Raw genomic sequence first — 23025 nt, 5'->3', positions numbered from 1 at the left:
CGTGAATGACATCACATTTTCAATCTCTATATAATATGCATGTTAAATTTTATATTTGGGGTAAAATATCAAGTCTTTTCAAGTAAACCGGTTCAAGTCCAATTCAAGTCCCAAGTCATTGGTGTAAAAGTCCAAGTCAAGTCACAAGTCTTAGAACATTTTTTCAAGTCAAGTCTAAAGTCATAAAATTAATGACTCGAGTCTGACTCGAGTCCAAGTCATGTGACTCGAGTCCACACCTCTGGATAGTACTATAACAGGATGCCACTGGCACAACAATTCAGCCTGTGAAATTTCATCCTTTCCAAGAATAAATTTCATAATCATTTATAGATGATCGTGGAATATCCAATATCATCTATAAATTATATTTATTGCAAAGTGGAAGCATTTAGAAACCACAGCAAATCTGACATAAAGTGACAAACCATGTACATTTACAGAGTGTGGTCATAGGTGCAGTTCACATTAAATAATAGTTCCCAGCACTGACTGCAGCGTCCTAAACTCCTTCCTTCTCCTTCAGTTAACATCAGCACAGTGCACCAAGAGCTTTGTTGTATGGGTTTTCGAGCAGCCCCTGTAGGCAATGTGTATTTTTGTCCATGTATTTATACAGTGTGTATGTAAGGTGTTTGGAATCAATTTTGGATACATTTAATTAAGTTACTTTTTAGCATCATTAATAGACTTAGGAAGTCCCTCTACCTTTTTAAATGCATTGCAAAGAAAATATTAGGATACTGTGAAAAACTATTTGCTCCCTTCCTGATTTCATTTGTACTTTTTTCCCCTATTTGTCACTGTTGCATGTTTCAGATCATCAAACAAATTTTAACATTAGACAAAGATAACCTGAGTAAATGCAGTTCTTAAATGATTATTTCACATGCTAAGGCAAAAAAGATTAATCAATATCATCCGTGAAAAAGTAATTGCCCCCTCATAACTGGTTGTGCTACCTTGGCAGCAAGAAGTGCCATCAAGCATTTGCAATAACTGCCAGAGAATCTTTCTTATGGCTCTGGATCTGAATCCAAAGCATCTAAATCAGATTTAAGTTCACATTGTATCAGGTAGGTTTGGATATTTTTTTCCTTAAGGAATGAAATCATCATTTTAAAAACTGTATTTGTATTTATTTATTTTATCTTTGTCTAATATTAAAACATGTTTGGTTGTCTGTGTTCCTGATGGACATATTTGATTGCATAAGAAGCATGTGTTTAGTTTGTACTCTGTCATGATTTTGTGTACTTTTGTTTCTGCTTCATATTTGAATGCTCACTAAAAAAGTGAGTACACATCTAAATATCTCTTGTAAACATTCCAATATAATGAAAAAATTGTGATTGAACTGGGATATAGAAAGTTATATTGCATTATTAACACTATTACGTAAAGCTTTACATTTTATATTATCCATCATTCATTCTTTTTTTCTTTCTCTTCTTCAACTTATGCCTTTTCCTCTTCAGCACCTGCACTGGGCTTGAATGCTTCAGCTCCACTTGCAGATGATAATATGACTCTGCTGGTAAGTGACAGAAGACCACAAAGAGTTACATTAGCGTCACTTTCATGAATTTTCATTATTCCCATTGGTGAAAATAATTTGTATCTCAGTTTATTTGGCTGTTTTGATCTGCACATGGTATGATATGAACAAATTTGAACTAAAGACTAAGTGAAGTAATTGAGGCCCCTATTTATCAAGCATTTTAGTGAAGGAAGTTAGCCTGGGACAATAATTCTTTAGCTGCGCCAACTTTAAACACTTTTTCAGCTTTCTTAAATTATGTAATGAATCCTAATTTAATTTAATTTTAATCATAATTAATTTTCATTTATCTTTTCTTGTCATTTACTAAACAAAACTGAACCCTTTTGATTTAGAAAAAATGGCTGTCATCCATTTTTAACAAATTGCTTTGGCTTTTTTTCAGACAAAATGGTTTATATTTAATGCATTTAGAATTATGATGTTGTGTGCATAAACTCTATGTTGTTACTAAAATATCTCACATTGATTTGCAAAGCCAAGTTTTAATTAAATGTTGTTTGTGTTGCAATCTTTGCTCTTCACTGGAGTGAGGGGAGGCTCTGGACAGTGCATGCTCAATCAGTAGCAACCTGTCACTAACTGTCAAGGAAGGCCCACCCATTTCACCATCCTTCTGGACACTCCTAAGGATCATAATTTTAAAAATGAATATCACATTGTATTCAAAACAACTTGAAATGGAGTCCATTAACTCACTCTAAAGTGTTTACTGACATTAGAGAATTAAGGAAACCAAAATCTGTTTTTTTCATTGACTCCTCACCTGGCTATTAGAAAGAACTGCTGAGGCTTAAGACACTTCAACTTTGGCTTTAATTTTTAGACTTTAGAAGCTACACCTAGATGTCTCTTTTTTTTCCAGCCACAAAATGCTATGCTGGCCAGTATAACTCTATTTTACCAGATCTAAAACTGTACCTCCTTTTATACTACATGTCATAGTCATACAGGAATTTTATGGCTGAGACTAAACAACTTTTCATCGTAAGTATATTACACAGAGAGATTGCGATGTAGACAGGAACAGCCACAGTTTTAATGACAATCTTAGATAGTGGACAACCTCCTGAATGACACTCATAGCATTCATTAGTGTTAAAAGGCAAAAACATGAACTGTTATATTTTGCTCTATATTCACAAGAGAAAAAAAATATGACCAGTAAAGTTCCCCTACAGATGGCAGATACTACTACTAAAGAGTTTTGGGGTTGTTACTGTAAGAGTGATACATACATATATACAGACTGATGAATTTTGATTGATCAGTCCATAATACCTTCTTCCAGTCTTCAGTAGTCCAATGGCGATGTTTCATGTCCCAGGAAAGCCTCTTTGTCTTATTCTGACTTTTTACCAATGGCTTTCTTGCTGCAGCTCATCCTGTCAAACCTGAGCTCGAAGTCTACTCTTCACAGTTGAAACTGAGGCTTGCTTGATGACCACTGTTAAGCTGTGCTTCAAGCTGTTGTCCTGCAAGCTGCCTATCACGCAAGCTGTTAACTCCCAGAAACTTGTCCTCTGATTCGGTTTTGGCTCGCATCAACATCTCCAGCATGGTCAGTGGCTGGAGGGTTCCCCCTCTGTTGTCAGAGACAACATGAAATAGAGCCGGTTTGCAGATTTGCAATCCTCTGAGTGAAGAGATTGCTGCACTTCACAGGATTATATATGGCTGTTAGCACACGCCATGTAGCGTACGCACTCTCCCCCTGGGCCCAGCTACTCATAAACTTGTGCAGAGAGCTGGACATCCTGTATTGAACAATGATAGTGTGTGATTAGATCCTCAAAGCTTCACAATTCTTGGATGAATGATGATGAAATTTTGCTCTGTTATTAACCTACATCAAATGAATAGCTTTAGCTGACTTGTGTTTAAAGATGGTTATTTTAGAGTGTTTAAATACTCAGATTCAGTGTACTGATACTGACTGCAGGTGACCTCGGCTGGCTGGAAGTCAAGCATTGTTTTTCAAGCAGATTTTTCTGATGGCTACTCTGATTATTATACAGCTTTTAAAAAACTGTATAATGCCATTAAGCGTTATTTAAAAGTGTTAGTCTATTCCTCAGAAAGCAGCAGGAAAAGCATACAAATTCCATCATGATTTTTAATTTGCAACTCTAAATTTCATAAAGCTGGGATACAATGCTTTCTCCTATGTGGCAACATTTTAAAAAAATAATGTAAAGGTCCAAAATGAAGTTCAGTGTGATTCCTATAATTGAGTCCACTTGCTTGATAAATATGGGCCAAGACAGCGGCGTTAATCCAGCCATCAGAAAGCACTGTGGCTTTCAGTTATATGTGTTGTGTTTTTTTCTTTTGTTATTGCTTGGTTTTTTTTCTCTTTCTTGTGTCTGCTTTTTCTCCACTCCGCTACCTATCCATCAATTTTCCCTTCTCTGCTATGCTTCTTCCTTCCTCATCCCTTCGATTCTCTACTTTTGCTTCTCCTTCTGCCGTTGTCGTTTTTAGTTTAACTTAACAGATCTGGACTGGAGTCAGCTGAGTAAGAAAGAATGTGTCAAGTATGGTGGTATGCTGGTGGGGAACTCCTGTAAGTATGTTCCTGACCTGGCCCTCATGTCCTTCATCCTCTTCTTTGGCACCTACTCCATGACAGTGTCTCTTAAGAAGTTCAAGTTTAGCCGCTACTTCCCAACAAAGGTAAGCAAATCCTTATACTCAATAACTGCAGGAAGAAAACTCTCCCAGGCTGCCTTTAATTCCTGCATGTGAAATGCTGGTTTCCTTTAATTTGATGTTATGCCTATAATTACAGCATCAAAGTAGTGGCATTTAAAGAACAACGCTGGTGATGTTCCTTTTAAGGTCAAAAAGATCTACCAAGTACCGTAGGCTATTGTAAAACTCATTTTTACAATAATAGTCACTTAGACTAAAAGGCTAGTTTTAGAGCCTCTTTAAGTGGGATGATCTGCTTGTTTAGCTATTTTAGCATCTGAATGGTTCAGTTTTCAGTTTTCATGCAAGCACTTAGGCTTCACAGAGGACTGAAAACATCCAAACTTGTATACTTCTGTAATGTTGCATGATGAAAATGAAGAGCAACACCTAAATACCAATGAGACTATGGAACAGATGAGAAATAATGATTTGAACACATAAAGCTAGCTTTAAGGTATTGTTTGGCTACTATAAACAGAAGCACTTTCAATTTCTCACAAGATTTAGAGTGAGTGTTAAATTGTTCTCAATAAAATGACACATCAAGGGAAGTGCCTAATAGGCAAAGACAAATGCCATCATAGAAGAAGACATCCAAACGTCTGCCAAGAGATTTCTGGCATGGCATAATTATATGTACTTTGTCTACTTACTTACGTAGTCCATCTAAATATACTCATTAGAAATGTAGAATATTGCCAGTGTTTTACTTTAAAACTTCACCTACACAGTATGTGCTCGTTATCCAGACAACCAACCTTACACTTCCATATGTTTACCAGAATGTTCTCTCCATGTTGTTCTCCCCCCCCCCCTCCACTGCTTTCCACGTATGTGCTCCAGCTTCGCACACTGATCAGTGATTTTGCCATCATCATTTCTATCCTGGTCTTCTGTGGGTTGGATTGTCTGTTGGCGCTGGACACACCCAAACTGCACGTACCCACTGAACTCAAGGTCCACCCTTTCCTAAATACCTCTCTCATCTTGTCAGACCTTGTTCTTAGGACACTGCTGGCCACTCAATTCTTTCCTCAGCAATGTAGTTGTTTACGCATCTAAACAGGATTTGGAGTGTGTGGATTGATCAATTTTACACTTTAACTGAGTAAATAATCTCTTTTCTCTTTTCACTGTCTTGCTTTCCTCATGTATCTCCCACTTTCTTATACTTAAACGTATGTCTCCCGTCATCACTTTTACTGTGCACATTTGTCTTTGCCCTTCTTTTGTCCTGTGTAATTGTATATGGGCTGACCTATAGCTGAGGAAGCTAATCAGTGACTTTGCCATCTTCATGTCAATCATGTCCTTTGTGGGTCTCGATATGCTGATGGGGTTAGACACACCTAAACTTATCGTGCCAACAGAGTTCAAGGTATTTGATTTTTCACAAAATTTTTAAAAAATATATATATATATTCTGTCACTTCAAAGAATAATTATACTTCTAACAAGAGCACTCAATGAGCCCAACTCTCCCCAAGCAGCAAGAGCTATACTAAAACTTATATTGATGTCAGCATTGGTAATGTGGAAATCCCCAATTATGACATTGCTTTCGTAGATCATTTTTGCTGATGTCAGAACAATATGGAAATCTTTTGCAGTATATTCATCTCTTTGTGTCATTATGAAGTCATAATGTTGTATTGGAAAAGAAAAAAGTTTTTGAAGAGCTCAAAAAGAAAATGTTTATGTTTATCTTTAAAGTTTGGAAGTGATTCAATGGAAACTTAGGCTTTTCCCCTAATTTGTGGGACCCTGACTTTATATTTTGTTATCTTTACCTATATGTTTGGACCAGAATTGGCTAAAATCGTTGGCTTCTACAAGCTGTAAAAAATTGATATTTTAATATATACTGAAAGCAGTCTAAAGTACATTGTTGTATAAAGCCCTTGGAATGCTCAGGTAGAGTAAAAAAGTACAAGATAAGAACCAGTCTATTTACCATTTACCATGCAGTGTGTGATTTTTGCAAAACTTCATGGCATTATTCTGATGTCATAGGTCATCGCATAGAAAAAATAGAAATACATCGCTCTCCATGCCGTTTCATATAAAAAATTACTCAATGTTTCCTTGAATTTTTTTTCTCCCAGTATCAACTTCGATCTTGAGCCTTAACTGTGAAGATCAAATAGTGCTCTGCATCAAATGGTACTCATGTCCACTGAGGCCTAGTATATTAATGTGAATTTTAAAAACCATAAAATAGAGGTTTATATAACATTTTTACTGATTTCCACATGTGCTGTGTCCTTGACCCAATTTTCACCTAAGTTAAATCAGCTCAAACTGTTACTGGTATTGACCATTACACAAAGTCTGAAAATGATATCTTGAATACTGTCCCTAAGACATATATATGTGTTTAATTTCAGGTTTTTTCCCTCCTTAATTCTGGGTGCATGCTAGCAATGGTTAGAAAATAACTTTTAATGTAGTTGCTGTTATATTGTTGTTATCATATTGGAAGTTTTTATACTTCTAACATGATATGAATTATGCTTCCAATATCGCCACCTATGTATAGCTCTTTAAAGGGAACCATTTCAGGTTTACATTCACTGGACACTTTATTAGATATGCCTTGCAATGTAAACCCCATTTTAGCTTTAGTCTTAATGCTTTGTAGGATAGATTGAACAAGTTGGTGGAAAATATGTTTATGTAGGTTCTCATTCATCCAACTCATGGTAGGCTAAGAAAATTGGACTTTAAGCTTTTGGAATATGTTTCAACTCACAGGCTTCTTCAGTTTTAAAACTGAAAGGTGACGAGTTCCAGGTATTTAAGCCATACTGGAGGCTGTCTCTTAGAAGGTAGTCATTGGCCCACTATTAATGATGTGCAGACACACTTTCTGCTTTTAAGTTTAGGCTTAAAACTTTTCTTTTTGACAAAGCTTATTATTAGCAGGGGATCAGGTGACCCCGAATCCTTCCTTTGTTATGCTGCAATTAGGTTAAGCTGCTGGGGGCTTCACATAATGCGCTGAACGTTTCTCCTTCTCTCACCTCTTTTCACTCACTGTTATACACCACTCTGCATTTACTCATGAGTTATTAATCTCTGGCTCTCATCCACAGTGCGTCTTTTGCCCTGTCTTCTTCCCATCAACCAGTCGTGGCAGATGGCTGTCCCTCCTTGAGCCTTGTTTTGCCGGAGGTTTCTTCCTGTTAAAAGGGAGTTTTTCCTTCCCACTCTTACTAAGTCGTTGCTCAAACGAGATCATTTAATTGTGGGATTTTTTCTGTATTGTTGTAGAGTCCTTGCAATATAAAGCGTCTTGAGGTGATTATATAAATAAAATTGAATTGAAGATGTCTGACATTTTGTGTCGTAAGCCAATAAGTGATGAATGATGGTCATTTGAAGTGGATATAGATTGCTTCTTTTATTCCTGTTTCAAACCATCCATTTTTTTAGTCCAAAATGTGGACATTAGCCATGTAGACCAACCTACAACCACCACCTTTACCCCGGGGGATGCTATACCCTGTATATGTGCCCTCAAAAGATCTACAAAGGAGTCCCAGTTAGACCTATTATTATCAGTATGAAATCAGCCACCTACAGAATTTACAAGCACCTAAGCGGCAGTAGCACCTAGCTACTGGATGGCATCAGGTAGAGCGGGTAACCTACTAATCGGAAGGCTGGTAGTTTGATCCCTGGCTCCTCCAGTCTGCATGTCAAGTATGCAAGTTATGCATCCATCAGAGTGTGAATGTGTGTGAATGTAGTTAGAAAGCACTCAGTTTAGAGAAAGTGCTTGTGAGAATGGGTGTGATTGGGTGAATGTGGCATATTGTATAGAACCCTTTGAGTACTCCAGGAGAGTAGAAAAGTGCTACAGTGGCTTGCAAAAGTATTCGGCCCCCTTGAACTTTTCCACATTTTGTCACATTACAGCAACAAACATGAATCAATTTTATTGGAATTCCACGTGAAAGACCAACACAAAGTGGTGCACACGTGAGAAGTGGAACGAAAATCATACATGATTCCAAATATTTTTTACAAATAAATAACTGAAAAGTGGGGAGTGCATAATTATTCGGCCCCCGGAGTCAATACTTTGTAGAACCACCTTTTGCTGCAATTACAGCTGCCAGTCTTTTAGGGTCTGTCTCTACCAGCTTTGCACATCTAGAGACTGAAATCTTTGCCCATTCTTCTTTGCAAAACAGCTCCAGCTCAGTCAGATTAGATGGACAGCGTTTGTGAACAGCAGTTTTCAGATCTTGCCACAGATTCTCGATTGGACTTAGATCTGGACTTTGACTGGGCCATTCTAACACATGGATATGTTTTCTTTTAAACCATAATATTCCCTTTCCCAGGAGGAAAGATCAATAATGGGTCAACAGCCACCTTTAAAGGGAACAACCCCTAAAAGGGTTTAAATACCTGGGACTTTACATATTTTGGTTTTAGAACTAAAGAAGGCATTTGGATGAAAACTGAAACATCTTAAGAAAATTAAAAATGGCCAGTAGCCTTCTTTTTAGACAAGGTGTTAGAAGCATTCAGAGATTTTAATCCATATTAACATGATGGCATCACACAGTTGTTGAAGATTTATAGACTACACATTGGAATATCCCATCCCATTTCAGCACATCTGAAAGGTGCTCTATTGGATTGACATGCGATGCTGGAGGCCATTTGAGTCCAGTGAACACACTGTCACAAAGAAACTAGTTTGACATGAGCTGGGTTTTATGACATGGAGAGTTATCATGCTGGTAGCAGGTGCTACCAGCTCATGCTACTAGGATACAGTACACTGTGGTCCTAAAGGGATGGACAAGGTCAGCAATAATACTCAGGTAGGCTGTCAGGTAGTGCCCAAAATGTGCCAGGAAGCGATCACCAGCAGCAACCTGAACCACTGATGCAAGGCAAGAGTGAATCATGCTTTCATGTTGTTTGGGCCAAATTCTGATCAAAGGAGAATAATCACTCATCATACCAGGGAACATTTTCCAATCTCACTTTGAACATCAGCAGGTCTTTTTGACTAAGTCTATAATCTTAACTCAACTGAGTTATGGCATAGTCAGAAGTAATTTGTGCTTGTATCTGTCACATTTTCACACAAATTGCATTTTCAAATGCTTATACTATAGAGCTTGTTCTACACTCAAATCATTTGTTATTTTCTGGAAGAAAATTTGATTAGATATTTGTGCTAGATATGTGTGCATTTTAACAGGTATACCTAAACAACCAATGAGTGTGTATGGCAACTGTAGTTACTTTTTAAAATAATTTAATATCAAAAAGAAAAGACTTAAATAGTCCAGTTCAATTAAGGCAGGGGTGTCAAACTCAAATACACAGTGGGCCAAAATTCAAAACTGGAACAAAGTCGCGGGCTAACGTTAATATTTATTGAAATATTCCTCCAGATATAAGAATGAATCTTTTCTTATGGACTCAAACACATTTTGCTGAAAAACTGAATATAGAACAAGCAAAGCTTAATACTAAACAATATATATATTAGCTGTATAATACCAGTAGGCCAGCTCCAATAGTAATTTGGTATGGCTTCGCGGGCCAAATGTAATTAGGCTGCGGGCCAAATTTGGCCCGCGGGCCAGAGTTTGACACCTATACACCTATGAATTAAGGTAAGGCACTCGCCCACTTAGAATGGAATTTTACAAACCCATAGAAATTATCCAAGCTATATAAATATGCTATCGTTGTGCAGCTCAACATGTACATGTTTATAAAACATTCAGAGATAAAATGTGCAATTCTTTTTTAGTGTCTAAAATAACAATTTGGCCGATAGCCAATTTTGTTGCTTTTTTTTTTCCCATGTTCCCCTTTTTGTGTCCAGAAAACATATCTCTTTATTATTAAAAACTGATTATTTAAAAATCTCTGTTCTTTAATGCAAAAGTAATATGGCATACTAGACAAATATCATTCATTCAGTAAATGGCATCTTAATTGCTATCATCAGGTCAACATCTGATAAAAGGTGAATCCTCACTGTTCTACCCCTGAAAAAGTAAAATGGCCAAATGGCAGATTAATGGGTTTAAAATGGTAGTGTAGAAAGAAATGGACATAATCACAGTGGCTGAGACGAGCGTTTTCTAGCATATGCATGACTTTTACTTAATAAATGATCTGCACAATTTTTATTTTGCCATTGCAACCTAACACAATTCTCTGATTTCCTCTTTCACTATTTTCTGCTAGTATGGTAGTTTCACTGTATTTATATAGGTTTGAAATATAAAATATTTAACAGATGATTACCTAATGCTTAATAGTGTGCACTTATTATAAAGTGTTACCAATATTTCTTCTTTGTTGTTATACAGCCTACACGTAGTGACCGCGGCTGGCTGGTGATGCCCTTTGGTAAGAACCCCTGGTGGTGGTGTGTGGCCAGTTTCGTTCCTGCTCTTCTGGTCACCATCCTCATCTTCATGGACCAGCAGATTAGTGCTGTCATTGTCAACCGCAAGGAAAACAAATTAAAGGTCTGCAAACACCGAAGATGAAATGGTCACAGAACAGATAAATATATAGAGTATATTAAAAAGTATTCTGCCTAAATGTTAACAGTTATACAGGGAGTGCAGAATTATTAGGCAAGTTGTATTTTTGAGGAATAATTTTATTATTGAACAACAACCATGTTCTCAATGAACCCAAAAAACTCATTAATATCAAAGCTGAATGTTTTTGGAAGTAGTTTTTAGTTTGTTTTTAGTTTTAGCTATTTTAGGGGGATATCTGTGTGTGCAGGTGACTATTACTGTGCATAATTATTAGGCAACTTAACAAAAAACAAATATATACCCATTTCAATTATTTATTTTCACCAGTGAAACCAATATAACATCTCCACATTCACAAATATACGTTTCTGACATTCAAAAACAAAACAAAAACAAATCAGCGACCAATATAGCCACCTTTCTTTGCAAGGACACTCAAAAGCCTGCCATCCATGGATTCTGTCAGTGTTTTGATCTGTTCACCATCAACATTGCGTGCAGCAGCAACCACAGCCTCCCAGACACTGTTCAGAGAGGTGTACTGTTTTCCCTCCTTGTAAATCTCACATTTGATGATGGACCACAGGTTCTCAATGGGGTTCAGATCAGGTGAACAAGGAGGCCATGTCATTAGTTTTTCTTCTTTTATACCCTTTCTTGCCAGCCACGCTGTGGAGTACTTGGACGCGTGTGATGGAGCATTGTCCTGCATGAAAATCATGTTTTTCTTGAAGGATGCAGACTTCTTCCTGTACCACTGCTTGAAGAAGGTGTCTTCCAGAAACTGGCAGTAGGACTGGGAGTTGAGCTTGACTCCATCCTCAACCCGAAAAGGCCCCACAAGCTCATCTTTGATGATACCAGCCCAAACCAGTACTGCACCTCCACCTTGCTGGCGTCTGAGTCGGACTGGAGCTCTCTGCCCTTTACCAATCCAGCCACGGGCCCATCCATCTGGCCCATCAAGACTCACTCTCATTTCGTCAGTCCATAAAACCTTAGAAAAACCAGTCTTGAGATATTTCTTGGCCCAGTCTTGACGTTTCAGCTTGTGTGTCTTGTTCAGTGGTGGTCGTCTTTCAGCCTTTCTTACCTTGGCCATGTCTCTGAGTATTGCACACCTTGTGCTTTTGGGCACTCCAGTGATGTTGCAGCTCTGAAATATGGCCAAACTGGTGGCAAGTGGCATGTTGGCAGCTGCATGCTTGACTTTTCTCAGTTCATGGGCAGTTATTTTGCGCCTTGGTTTTTCCACACGCTTCTTGCGACCCTGTTGACTATTTTGAATGAAACGCTTGATTGTTCGATGATCACGCTTCAGAAGCTTTGCAATTTTGAGACTGCTGCATCCCTCTGCAAGATATCTCACTATTTTTGACTTTTCTGAGCCTGTCAAGTCCTTCTTTTGACCCATTTTGCCAAAGGAAAGGACGTTGCCTAATAATTATGCACACTTGATATAGGGTGTTGATGTCATTAGACCACACCCCTTCTCATTACAGAGATGCACATCACCTAATATGCTTAATTGATAGTAGGCTTTCGACCCTATACAGCTTGGAGTAAGACAACATGCATGAAGAGGATGATGTGGACAAAATACTCATTTGCCTAATAATTCTGCACTCCCTGTAGTTATAGATATTATCTGGGAAAGGTAATGAGAAGAAAAAATACCATGTTTACAACTTGAACAATTGTAGCTTGAATTGTAACAGTACTGCACTACTGCTTCAATACATTACTATACTAAAGCAATGAAAGTGCCATGATGCTTTGTGATACTCAAATTTAAAGCAAATGTATTTTTTGTGTTTTTGGTAATTTTTGAACTGTTTACACAGTTCAGGATTACATGGGGAGTGGATCTTCTGGGTAATTTCCCGTTATTGCACCCAATTTCAGAAAAGCTGTGGCTACCACTTGGACCTGTTCTGGGTAGGTGTGCTGATGGCTGTGTGTTCTTTCATGGGCATGCCATGGTATGTAGCAGCCACTGTCATCTCCATTGCTCATATCGACTCACTGAAGATGGAGAGTGAATCTAGTGCCCCTGGAGAGCAACCACAGTTCCTTGGAGTCAGGTGGGACCCCCCCCAGAAAAAAAAAGCTAACCATCATACCATCATCAGCTTGGTGTTCTGAACCGTTGCATGCTCATAGGCTGGTAATATATCAATTGGGGGACAAAGTGGGGGGAATAAATTCTATAAAACGTATTTTTGGAACCAGAGGAGTGTCCCCTGCTGGCGTAAGGAAGGCTTAAGATGATGAAAAGTGAAAATGCTTACTTCACTTTTGAGATCTTAAAGATAGACTGCATAGAAAAGAGAGTCCTTATTTCAGATTAAGGTCTGTTTGTTTTCTGATTGCCTAAATCATCTTTTTGTGTGGACCTAGAATAAAGTTTTATGCTATGCTTTTGATTCTTCACTTCCAGAGAGCAGAGGTTGACAGGCATTTTGGTGTTTGTCCTAACAGGACTCTCAGTCTTTCTTGCCCCTATACTTCAGGTAAGTTCGTAGATGAGACTGTTGTGGTGTCAGTAGAAAGTTTATATTGGTTTTATTTTAAAATGTATGTTCTGTTCAATTCAGTACATCCCCATGCCTGTCCTTTATGGAGTCTTCCTCTACATGGGAGTGGCTTCACTGAGTGGCATCCAGGTATACTACAAAAAAATACATATATATTTTTTTTTTCTCCATATTTTTCTTCATGGAAACTATAATCTATATGCCAATATATATGAAAAGAAAATGGTGCATAGATGAAAAATCAGACACAAGCAGAAAACAGGAATAACAAAAATCCAGTCTTTTTCAGTGTAAACATATTCATTTTCAAACACCATGTGTTTTTTCTCAGAGGGCCAGATTGTACAAGCTTAAGGAAATGAATGAGTTTATAATAACATATAATATAATATAATTGACAGATCAATTAAAGCACTTAAACTCAATTCAGTTTTATTTATATAGCACCAAATCACAACAAGAGTTGCTTCAAGGTTCTTTATATTATAAGGTAAAGACCCTACAATATTAGAGAGAAAACAGAAAGAATGGATAGGATTGGATCCATCAAGACTAAGTATCTGGTTATACAGTATGTTTCTAAGATTTTTAGGGCTGAGTAAAATTACCTCAGTTTTATCTGAATTTTGAAGTAAAAAATTAGATCATCATCAATGAGTCTTTATATTTTTAAGATATTTCTGCAGGTTAACCATTTGGTGTGTTTCATCTGGCTTTATGTATAGACAATGCTATGGTATCATCTGTGTAGCAGTGAAATTGTATGTTATGCCTTCTAATGATACTGCCTAGGGGAAGCATATATAATGTGCACATGATATGCAGTCCTTGCACTGAACCCTGTGGAACATATGGCATAGAAATAGAATATTTAACAGTATTCTCTGAAATTCCTCATTTCTCTTATCACTTCCTAATAACATTTAAATTTACTCTATTAGTTCTCTGTTCTCTATTAATCAGCTATGTGCGACAGGCCTTCAAAGACGGCAGTAATTAAACCGTTACTTGAAAAGCCATTATCACTTGACACAGATGTCTAAGCTAATTAAAGGTCAATCTCAAATCTCTGAAAAAATCTTCAACTGCAGAGTAATGGTTTATTTAAAGAGTTTCAGTCAAGTTTAGGAGTTCATCAAATTAAATTAACAGTGTTAGTGAAGGTTAGAAGTGATCTGATGGCCTTTGATGGTGGAATCATCTCTACTTGTCCTGCCACACCTCAGCACAGTGTCCGATGCAGTTGACCTTAATATTTTATTAAAGCAATTAGAGCATGTTGTAGGCATTAAAGATAGCGGTTTGAATCATATCAAATTAGAATCTGCAAATTGAAATGTAATAGATTCCAATGTGTTCATGTAAATGGAGAGTCCTCTTTACACACTGAGGTTAATTGTGGAGTTCCACAGGGTTCCTTGCTAGGACCAATTCTGTTTACATTATACAAGTTTAACTTAGGCAGCAACATTAGAAGATATAGGAATGGAATATATGGAATAATTGGAATTTTTCATTTCTGATAATTTCCTGGATGACACAATGTTCTGCTTCATCTCTAAAACACTAAATAAAAGAATACCTTAAAATATTTTCTCGATTTCTTTGTTCCAGTTCTGGGAGCGCATCAAGCTGTATCTAATGCCGCCCAAACACCAGCCAGACTTCTCCTTCCTGCGTCATGTCCCTATGAGACGCGTCCACCTTTTCACCCTAGTCCAGATTGTGTGTCTGGCTGTTCTCTGGATCCTTAAGTCTACATTTCTGGCCATCATCTTCCCAGTAATGGTGAGGGTGTTCTGTGTTCTTCTGTTTAGGTAAATGAACTGATTCTTACATAGCATCATTCTATGCTCCCAGAACACTCAAAGCACTGTATACAACTCCTCATTCACCTATTCACACAAGCACTTCTTCTTTGCTTACATGCTTTCCATCTACTAATCACGCACATTCATACTCTGATGGAATCGTCAAAGAGCAACTTGGGGTTTGTATCTTGTCCGAGGATATGTGGGATTCAGACTGGAACAGCCACGGATGGAACCATCAGCCTTCCGATCAGTAGATGATCTGCTATACTTACTGAGCTACAGGAACAATTTATCAAACTAAACTACCAAGAAGGGTCATTGTATAGCTATTAAACTAAAAATTATTCCGGCTAAATGTAAAACTACACGGATTAAACTGTCTGGCACGTCGTCTGACGTGAACGAAAAAATATGTCAAAACAGATGCTTTTCTATCATCATTTACTCAAAAAGCAGAAAGCAGGAATTACAGTTGTACTGAAAAAAGGTTACATTCCGGTTATGATGCAGCTAATAACTTTAGCTTGATTTAAATAATATTCAATGACCTTTAAGAATGTCCTATTGACTTATTTTATTGGTCCTGTTTGGAACCTTTTGTAAATTTCCATGTTTTACCCTCCAAAATAACTAAAGTTATCAACAGGTTACAAAGAAGCAAAAGCTTTGACATTTTCCTATAAAGTATCTATGCAGAAGTGAGAAAAGTGCATGCTTTTGTCACATAAGTACAAATAAAGCTTTATGAACACTCATTAGTCACCTTTTTTCACTCACTACGTGTTTGATTCACCACTCTCCATCTTTAGCTAGACTGGTTGCCATAGTGTTTCTTTTTGTACTGGCTTCCTCCCCTCACCCCTGGAAATGTGACAAGCATATTTGTTATGTGCTTGTTCAAACAGTATCACACATTCAAAAACATTAAAATGCTGCTTCTAGTGATGAAACTTTTTGTTAAATTTTGAAGAGGACAGCTAGAAAAACTGCCTTATTTTCTACTCTAAAGCTTTGTAGTTTTTTCTTTTCATTTCTTTTTTCAGATTTTCTGTCTACTCTGATATGGCAAAGAGTAGACAGGAAACCTGACAGAGATATTGATTTGATTTTAAAACACATTTATTCACTTAATAGTGATCCATATAAACATTCAGCTCAAATCGACACATTCCTAAATAAAAGTTCAGAATTATTTAATGTAAACAGACTACCTTTATAGTCCCAAAAATTTTGAAAAACCTCCAGCTCATCCATTTTGAAATAATACTTATATTCCAACATCACTCTTGAAAAGCTGCACACAGTCAGAATTTCTGTTAAGTCTAATTGTTGAATGTTGCCATTGTGTTTCTTAAATTTGTAAAGTCGTAGTTTAAGCAGTAGGATCAAAGCCATTCCTTTGATCCTGACCACCTCTCCAACCACTCTGTGCTGGGGGAGGTTTTATTGTAGATACATCCTATCTGAAAGATCTGTTTCTTTTGATGTAAGCTTCCTGGGTTTACGACCCTTTGGTCATCAGGAGGTCTGACACACACACACACACACACACACACACACACACACACACACACACACACACACACACACACATTCTTACAGAAGTTAGGACCAAGGGGGCGTGGCTTTGTTCTGACGTGTTTTGTGTGAACTGTCCCTCAATAAAAGGTAGCAGGAGGAGGTCAGATCTGGGGGTCATTTTCATGGTGGACACAGACGAGGCCTCCCTTGCGCAAATAATCGATCGATCGACTGTCTTGTTTTCTTCATGATGAATAAGTCTCTAGAATTAGCGGGGCTTGTGGAAACACAGACCCAACAATTTCGTCCATTATCAATCTAATATTTTCTACTCAAGTAAATTGCCAAATTGTATTGACCCTGGAAAAAATTAATCAGTCGTCCTTTTTTTCTTCTTTCTTTTGTCATATGAAAGCCTGAAGATAAAACACTGTTTTGTAAAATATTCTCCAAATGATTCCCAAATACAACTAAGCACTGAAAATAAATCCATTAAACATTGTACAAAACAATGAAAAATGTAATGTTGCTTGTACAAGTTGGTTTTTGTCACATCAAAACCAACTTTAAAAGGATCTCTCCAAGGCGTATCATTTTTACTTGTTAACTTGCTTTATTAAGAAATGTTCTAGAGCAGACTCGAACCCAGGCCCCTCTATTTCAGAAAGTCTGCTACTGAGCCACTGGGCCTCATTCACTGATATGGTAATAATAATTGTATTAGTAGTAGTACAACTCTCTTCAATTATGTATTATTTATATAGCGGCGATTTACAACAATGACAAGATAATGTTAATCTACCTGGTTTTGTAGATTCTCGGTCTCATGGTTGTACGGAAGCTGCTGGATTTGATGTTCTCGCAACATGATTTGGCCTGGCTGGATGATATCCTGCCAGACAAAGACAAGAAGAAGAAGGAAGATGAGAAGAAGAAGAAGAAAGACAAGAAAGCACCAGAGCCTGAGAGTGATGAGGAGGTGAGGAAATGCACTATTTGTCAAGTGTGGATCTGTCTTTCTTAGTATTAACTGTGTATTTAAGTGTGTGTCACTCCATTGCTGTGGTTGTGTCGATCCTGGGTTTATTTTCTCTAACTAATACTGTATGTTTCTCCTCTCCCACAGTGTTGCTGAAAGGCACTTCATTCCCTCTTACTACAGTCTTCCTGTCTGTCCATCATCTTTTCAGTACATCTTTCACCTCTCCCACTTTGTTCCAACCTTTAGAAACAGCGTGTGTGCTTATGTGTACCCTTTGTATTTATGCTTCATCCAAGTCTTTGTCCATACTAAAAGGGTTGCTTGACAGCTGTGTAGAAGCACAAGTGATGCCCACTGATGGCTTTAAAGGATAAGCTTGGTGTTATTGATCAAATTTTTATTAGTAATTATAGCTTGGTCACTATCAGCAGTATTAACTTTGCCCAGTTCACTGAAACACTGACATTCTTGTCTCATAAGCCTCTGCTATTCACGCGTGGGGGAGATGTTTTCCTGAATTGTGCAACACAGTTAATAAACTACACTCTTCAGTTCAGTCAGAAACCCAGCACAGACCAAAGTGATCATCCATGAAAATAGACATGAAAGGAAGTGGAGGAGCAGGAGTGGATGTGGGTTGCAAAGCAGCTTGTTGCGGCTGAAGGAACTGAAATGGCCCCATCTGAGATTTGAAAATCTGTGGAAGGGTATATGCTCAACCATCAGCTGATGTGGGCTGGAGTTGAGATCCAATTATGGCCGAGTTAGAATACAAATAGAATAGAAATATCCTTTATTGTCGCTCATTAGGGAAATTCAGGTGTTCAGCAGCAAAGTAACAGGCAGATGGAGCATGCAGATTCAAAAAGAATTTACAACATGAAAACATGAATTTAAAAAATGTAATCTCTAGCGATGAGAGCCGTTCCTTCTTCTGAATGTTGGAACACTGTGCCTCTGTAAGTTCACCATATATATATGCATATATATACATATACATATATATTTCTCATCAGTGTGTCCTGGTTTTCCAACACCTAACACCTTGGCGCCTCTGCTGGAATCTCCAACAATTAACTTATGGAATCCAACCTTTCGAACTACTCATCTTGCAGAGTGCTGGAGACTGACCCAGATTGCCTCCAGGCATCCCAATTAAGTGCCCACTCCCCACCTCTCTCTCTCTCCCACTCTCTCTCTCTCTCTTAATATCTAGTCAACTAAGTGCATGTTTACATGAGATTCACTGATCTTCAACCCCACCTTATTCCCTCTTTCTATTTCTCTCTTTTAACATGGAAAATTTCATTACATTTGAACATTCAGTCACATGTGAATAGGCTTCAGTTAAGATTTCATTAGCACATTCACTTTAGCATAGTCCCTTTTAATTCAAATATGTTTCTCTTTAAAACTCTGTGTTTGTCAGTCACAGTTTACTCTATAGAATAAATACAATCCCCTTTCTCACTAAATAGAACACTTTATAAGTCAGGCATTAAGAGTGTTGTGTCTTGTGTGTGCTCTCATTTACTCACACACGGACTCACTCTCATATTTCTCAAGGCCATTTCTATACAGGCTTTCAGCTAAGCCCCAAGTTGCGCCTGTCTCTAAACTCATTATTTTCCTTTTTTTTTTTTTTTTTAACTTTCTATTCCTATTAATCATCTTTAGGCAAACTCAATTGTCTTTATATTTACTGATTGTGTTCTGATCATTATTGTGCATAATTAACTATCAGCAAATTCACATACGAATCATAATTCTGTGTTTACCCCTCACAACATTTAAAACTATGTTCTTGATGAAAAATATAATGATGGGTTGATGACATAGTGGTTATCTTCTCAAACTCAAACTTGAATAAAAAAGTTGATGATGGATCATGTCTACACACACAAAATCTAGACACCAGATTCAGTTCAATAATTAGACATCTCTCTACTAAGATACTGATCAGACTTATTGCTTTGATTTAGCTTTGATTAACAATAAAACTGATCTATTTACTAGCAGATAAGGAAAAGTTCTGTTTTAGGAGTTTGGCCATTTTCAACACCGTTTTAACACATAAGGTTGGGTGTCAAATCCTTTTATCCCCGGCTACTACTCCACATTATGTGGATTGTGCGTGCGTGCAAAAGAACCCCCCCCTTGTCCCTGCGGGCAGTCTATCCTTCAAGCTCGGCAATACCTCCTACGACCATATTGAGACTAACCAGCTGATCTGCTCCACAGCAGCAGTGATCAGTGAGGTGCTTGGCTGCAAGATAAACAGCCACAAAGAGCAGTAGAAGGAGACCAAAGGCCATGGAGGGAAGTTAGCTAACTATCAGAGTAGCAGAAAGGTGCCTAAGAAGTACAGCAAGCTCGCCATACCTCAGGCCTTGGAAACTTCAATCCCATAGCACAAGTTACCATCAAGTGCGGGATCTACCAAGGACATACTCTGTCCCCACTGCTGTTCTGCATAGGCCGGAACCCCCTCAGTGAGATCACTGACAAGACTGGCTACAGGTACCAACTACGGAATGGAGCAGTGATCTACATGGAAGACAAAACGCTATATGCCCAGAGTGAATGTGACTTCGATTCACTGATCCACACCACCAGGATGCAAAGAGGTCAGAAAGTCAGTCAGACTGGAGAAGTGAAATCAGATGGTAAAGAAGAGAGGGAAGGTAGTCAGAACTGAGGCGACTGTACTACCAGAAGGCAACATTGCAGACATCGAGGACAGCTACAACTACCTGGGTCTCCCACAGGCAAATTGGAACCACGAAGAGGCTGCTAGGAAAGCTGCAACCACTAAGTACCTGCAGATGGTCAGGCAAGATCTGAGGAGTCAGCTGAATGGTAAGAATAAGATCTGGGCTATCAACACCTACGACCTGATCAGGTACCCTGCTGGGAAGGAGGAGATGGAAGCCACTGACATCAAGACCAGGAAGGTCCTGACCATGCATTGAGGGTTTCAAGTCCAGCATACTGAGATTGTACACTAAGTGGAAGCAAGGAGGCCAGGGACTAGTGAGTATCAGAACCACAGTCCAGGATGAGACAATGAACATTCACAAGTATTTCAGGAAGATGGCCTTGACTAACCATGTTCTCAGTCTGCCGCCTCAGACAGCAGAAACCCAAGAAAGAGGAGCAAGAGAGGAAACCATCATGGAAGGAGAGGCCCCTTCGCAGTGTGTACCACCGGCAGATAGAGGAACTGGCTGACATCCAGAAAACCTACCAGTGGTTGGACAAAGCTGGACAAAAGACAGCATAGACACACCGATCATGATAGCACAAGCTCTAAGTACAAGCTCCATAGAGTCTGGGGTCTATCACGCAAGGCAAGACCTTAGGTGCAGGTTCTGTAAAGATGCCCCTGAGACATAACAGCAGGGCGCAAGATGTTTGTAGGCAGGGCATACATGGAAGGCCAGGACCAAGTGGCTGGCATAATATACAGAAACATTTGAGCTGAGTATGGCCTGGAAGGTAGACATGGGAGGTCATTAGGGTGGTCGAGAATGACCAAGTTAAGATACTGTGGGACTTCCAGATACAGACGGACAAAATGGTGATGGCTAACCAACCGGACATAGCAGTGGTGGACAGCAGAGGAAGATGGCCATAGTGATAGACTTAGTGATACCAAATGACAGCAACAGCAGGGAGAAGGAACATGAGGCTGGAGAGGTACCAAGGGCTCAGAGAAGAGCTCAAGAAGATGTGGAGGGTGAAAGTAACAGTGGTCCCAGTGGTAATCGGAGCAATCTTCTTCTTTTTTTGCGGTTCTGTTCAGTTCTGGCATAGCTTAGACTTGTGTTTTGGGTCATTATCTTGTTGTCCAACTAGGCGTATACCAGAGGGTAATGCATTACGCTGCAGAATGCTGTGGTAGCTGTTTTGGTTCAGGGTGCCCCTCAACAACCCTAGATCCAGTAAAACAGCTCCAGACCATCACACTTCCTCCTCCATGTTTTAAAGTTGAGTTCGCACACTGTGGAACCATCCTTTTGGCTACTTAATGGATGTATCGGAGAGCAGCTTGGGGTTAGTACCTTGCCCAAGGATACTTGGCATGCAGACTGGAGCAGCCAGGTCCCAGCCTGATGACAGTCTTGGGTGGAGAGTCCCTCATTCAGGCACAGGTGGAGGGAGGTAAACTGATGTTAATCAGGTTGTCAACCAGGATTCCAAGAATAATAACGGTAGTAACCACTGAACTGTATTCTATCAACAGAATTCTGACATAGTTTCCTGGTTGCTCTAGGTGGCAGATTTCTGTGTGTCGAGGGCTGTGGCAATGGCGTTCTCTGTCGATCTGTTTGTGCTGTAGGCAAACTGATGACAGTCTAGGTTTTGTGGGAGGGAGGCCTTTATTTGTTGCAGGATCAGCCTCTCGAAGCATTTAGTGACTGCAGACATTAAGGTGATAGGTCTGAGACACTTTAAGGTAGATGACTTGTTAACAGGAGTGATGGTTGCTGCTTGCTGCTGTATGCTGGTGTACCTGGGTTTTAAGGTCTCTAATAAAAACATCAAGTCTTATCCTTTAAGATTCTAATTTCTCCTGCATGCCAACTGCTTCCTCTTTTTGTCACTTAGCCTGACAGCTCTGCAAACCCTCCAGTGAAGATTCACATGGAGACCACAAAGCCCCACTCAAAGTCAGACCTTTCCCAAAATAACTCTCCCACCCAAAGCCTATCCTCAGATTGTGAGTACACTAATCATTTCTATTACCTATGTGTCAGCATAATTTATGTTGTAAATATTCAGTGTTATTAACTAACACAGATGAGGTGCAAACAGCATTCGATCTTGTTTGTGACATTGGATCTTTTGTAGATTTCACTTTGACTGTTGAAGTAATGCACAGTATCTGCCAGTTTTCAGTGAATGTACTTAATAATTTCTCGTGTTTCTGTGTTTGTATTTATGTTATGTGTTTACATGCCTGTGTATGCTTGTTTGGTGTTGTTTTGTGCATATGTTCTCTGTCCATATGTGTGCATGTGGCTTCTTACAGGAGACGAACCCTTACTCAACAGTCACATCTGATCAAAATGAGCTAGACCACAGGTACTGTGTGCTGAAATTGCACGTGCCCTACAGTGATCTGATATATTCACCTGACAGGAACATTGGGGACAAAACTGTTATTTCCAGACCACAAAACACAGTTATAAATAAGAAACACACATTTCATTGAATTATCAGCTTCTGTATTGTATTTCTATCCCTAGTATGTAGGGTGATGATTTAGATGATCATAGACTTAGACATTTTTATTTGTAGAGCTTATGTTTGAAAGCTTGTGATGTCTCTGTATTGGAAAGATATAGAGTATACAGACAATGGAGTATAT

General features: G+C 38.6%; 1 protein-coding gene across 1 annotated transcript in view; it reads left to right on the top strand.

The window, feature by feature from the left end:
- slc4a5b (solute carrier family 4 member 5b) overlaps nt 1-23025 on the top strand; it is a 59448-nt gene that overhangs the window by 28303 nt on the left and 8120 nt on the right. The window contains exons 16-25 of the mRNA XM_085414781.1: nt 1479-1537; nt 4046-4237; nt 5523-5636; nt 10615-10776; nt 12703-12881; nt 13238-13310; nt 13395-13463; nt 14949-15122; nt 17484-17648; nt 22687-22739. Coding sequence (XP_085270907.1) covers nt 1479-1537; nt 4046-4237; nt 5523-5636; nt 10615-10776; nt 12703-12881; nt 13238-13310; nt 13395-13463; nt 14949-15122; nt 17484-17648; nt 22687-22739 — 1240 coding nt within the window. The remainder of the gene's footprint in view (nt 1-1478; nt 1538-4045; nt 4238-5522; nt 5637-10614; nt 10777-12702; nt 12882-13237; nt 13311-13394; nt 13464-14948; nt 15123-17483; nt 17649-22686; nt 22740-23025) is intronic.

The sequence above is a fragment of the Rhamphochromis longiceps genome, linkage group LG7 (assembly GCF_057381845.1).
Source record: "Rhamphochromis longiceps isolate RC_006_pf linkage group LG7, R_longiceps_female_GT1.1, whole genome shotgun sequence".
Classification (NCBI taxonomy): domain Eukaryota; kingdom Metazoa; phylum Chordata; class Actinopteri; order Cichliformes; family Cichlidae; genus Rhamphochromis; species Rhamphochromis longiceps.
Note: the sequence above shows the minus strand (reverse complement) of the source record. Positions and strands in the feature narration are given on the sequence as shown.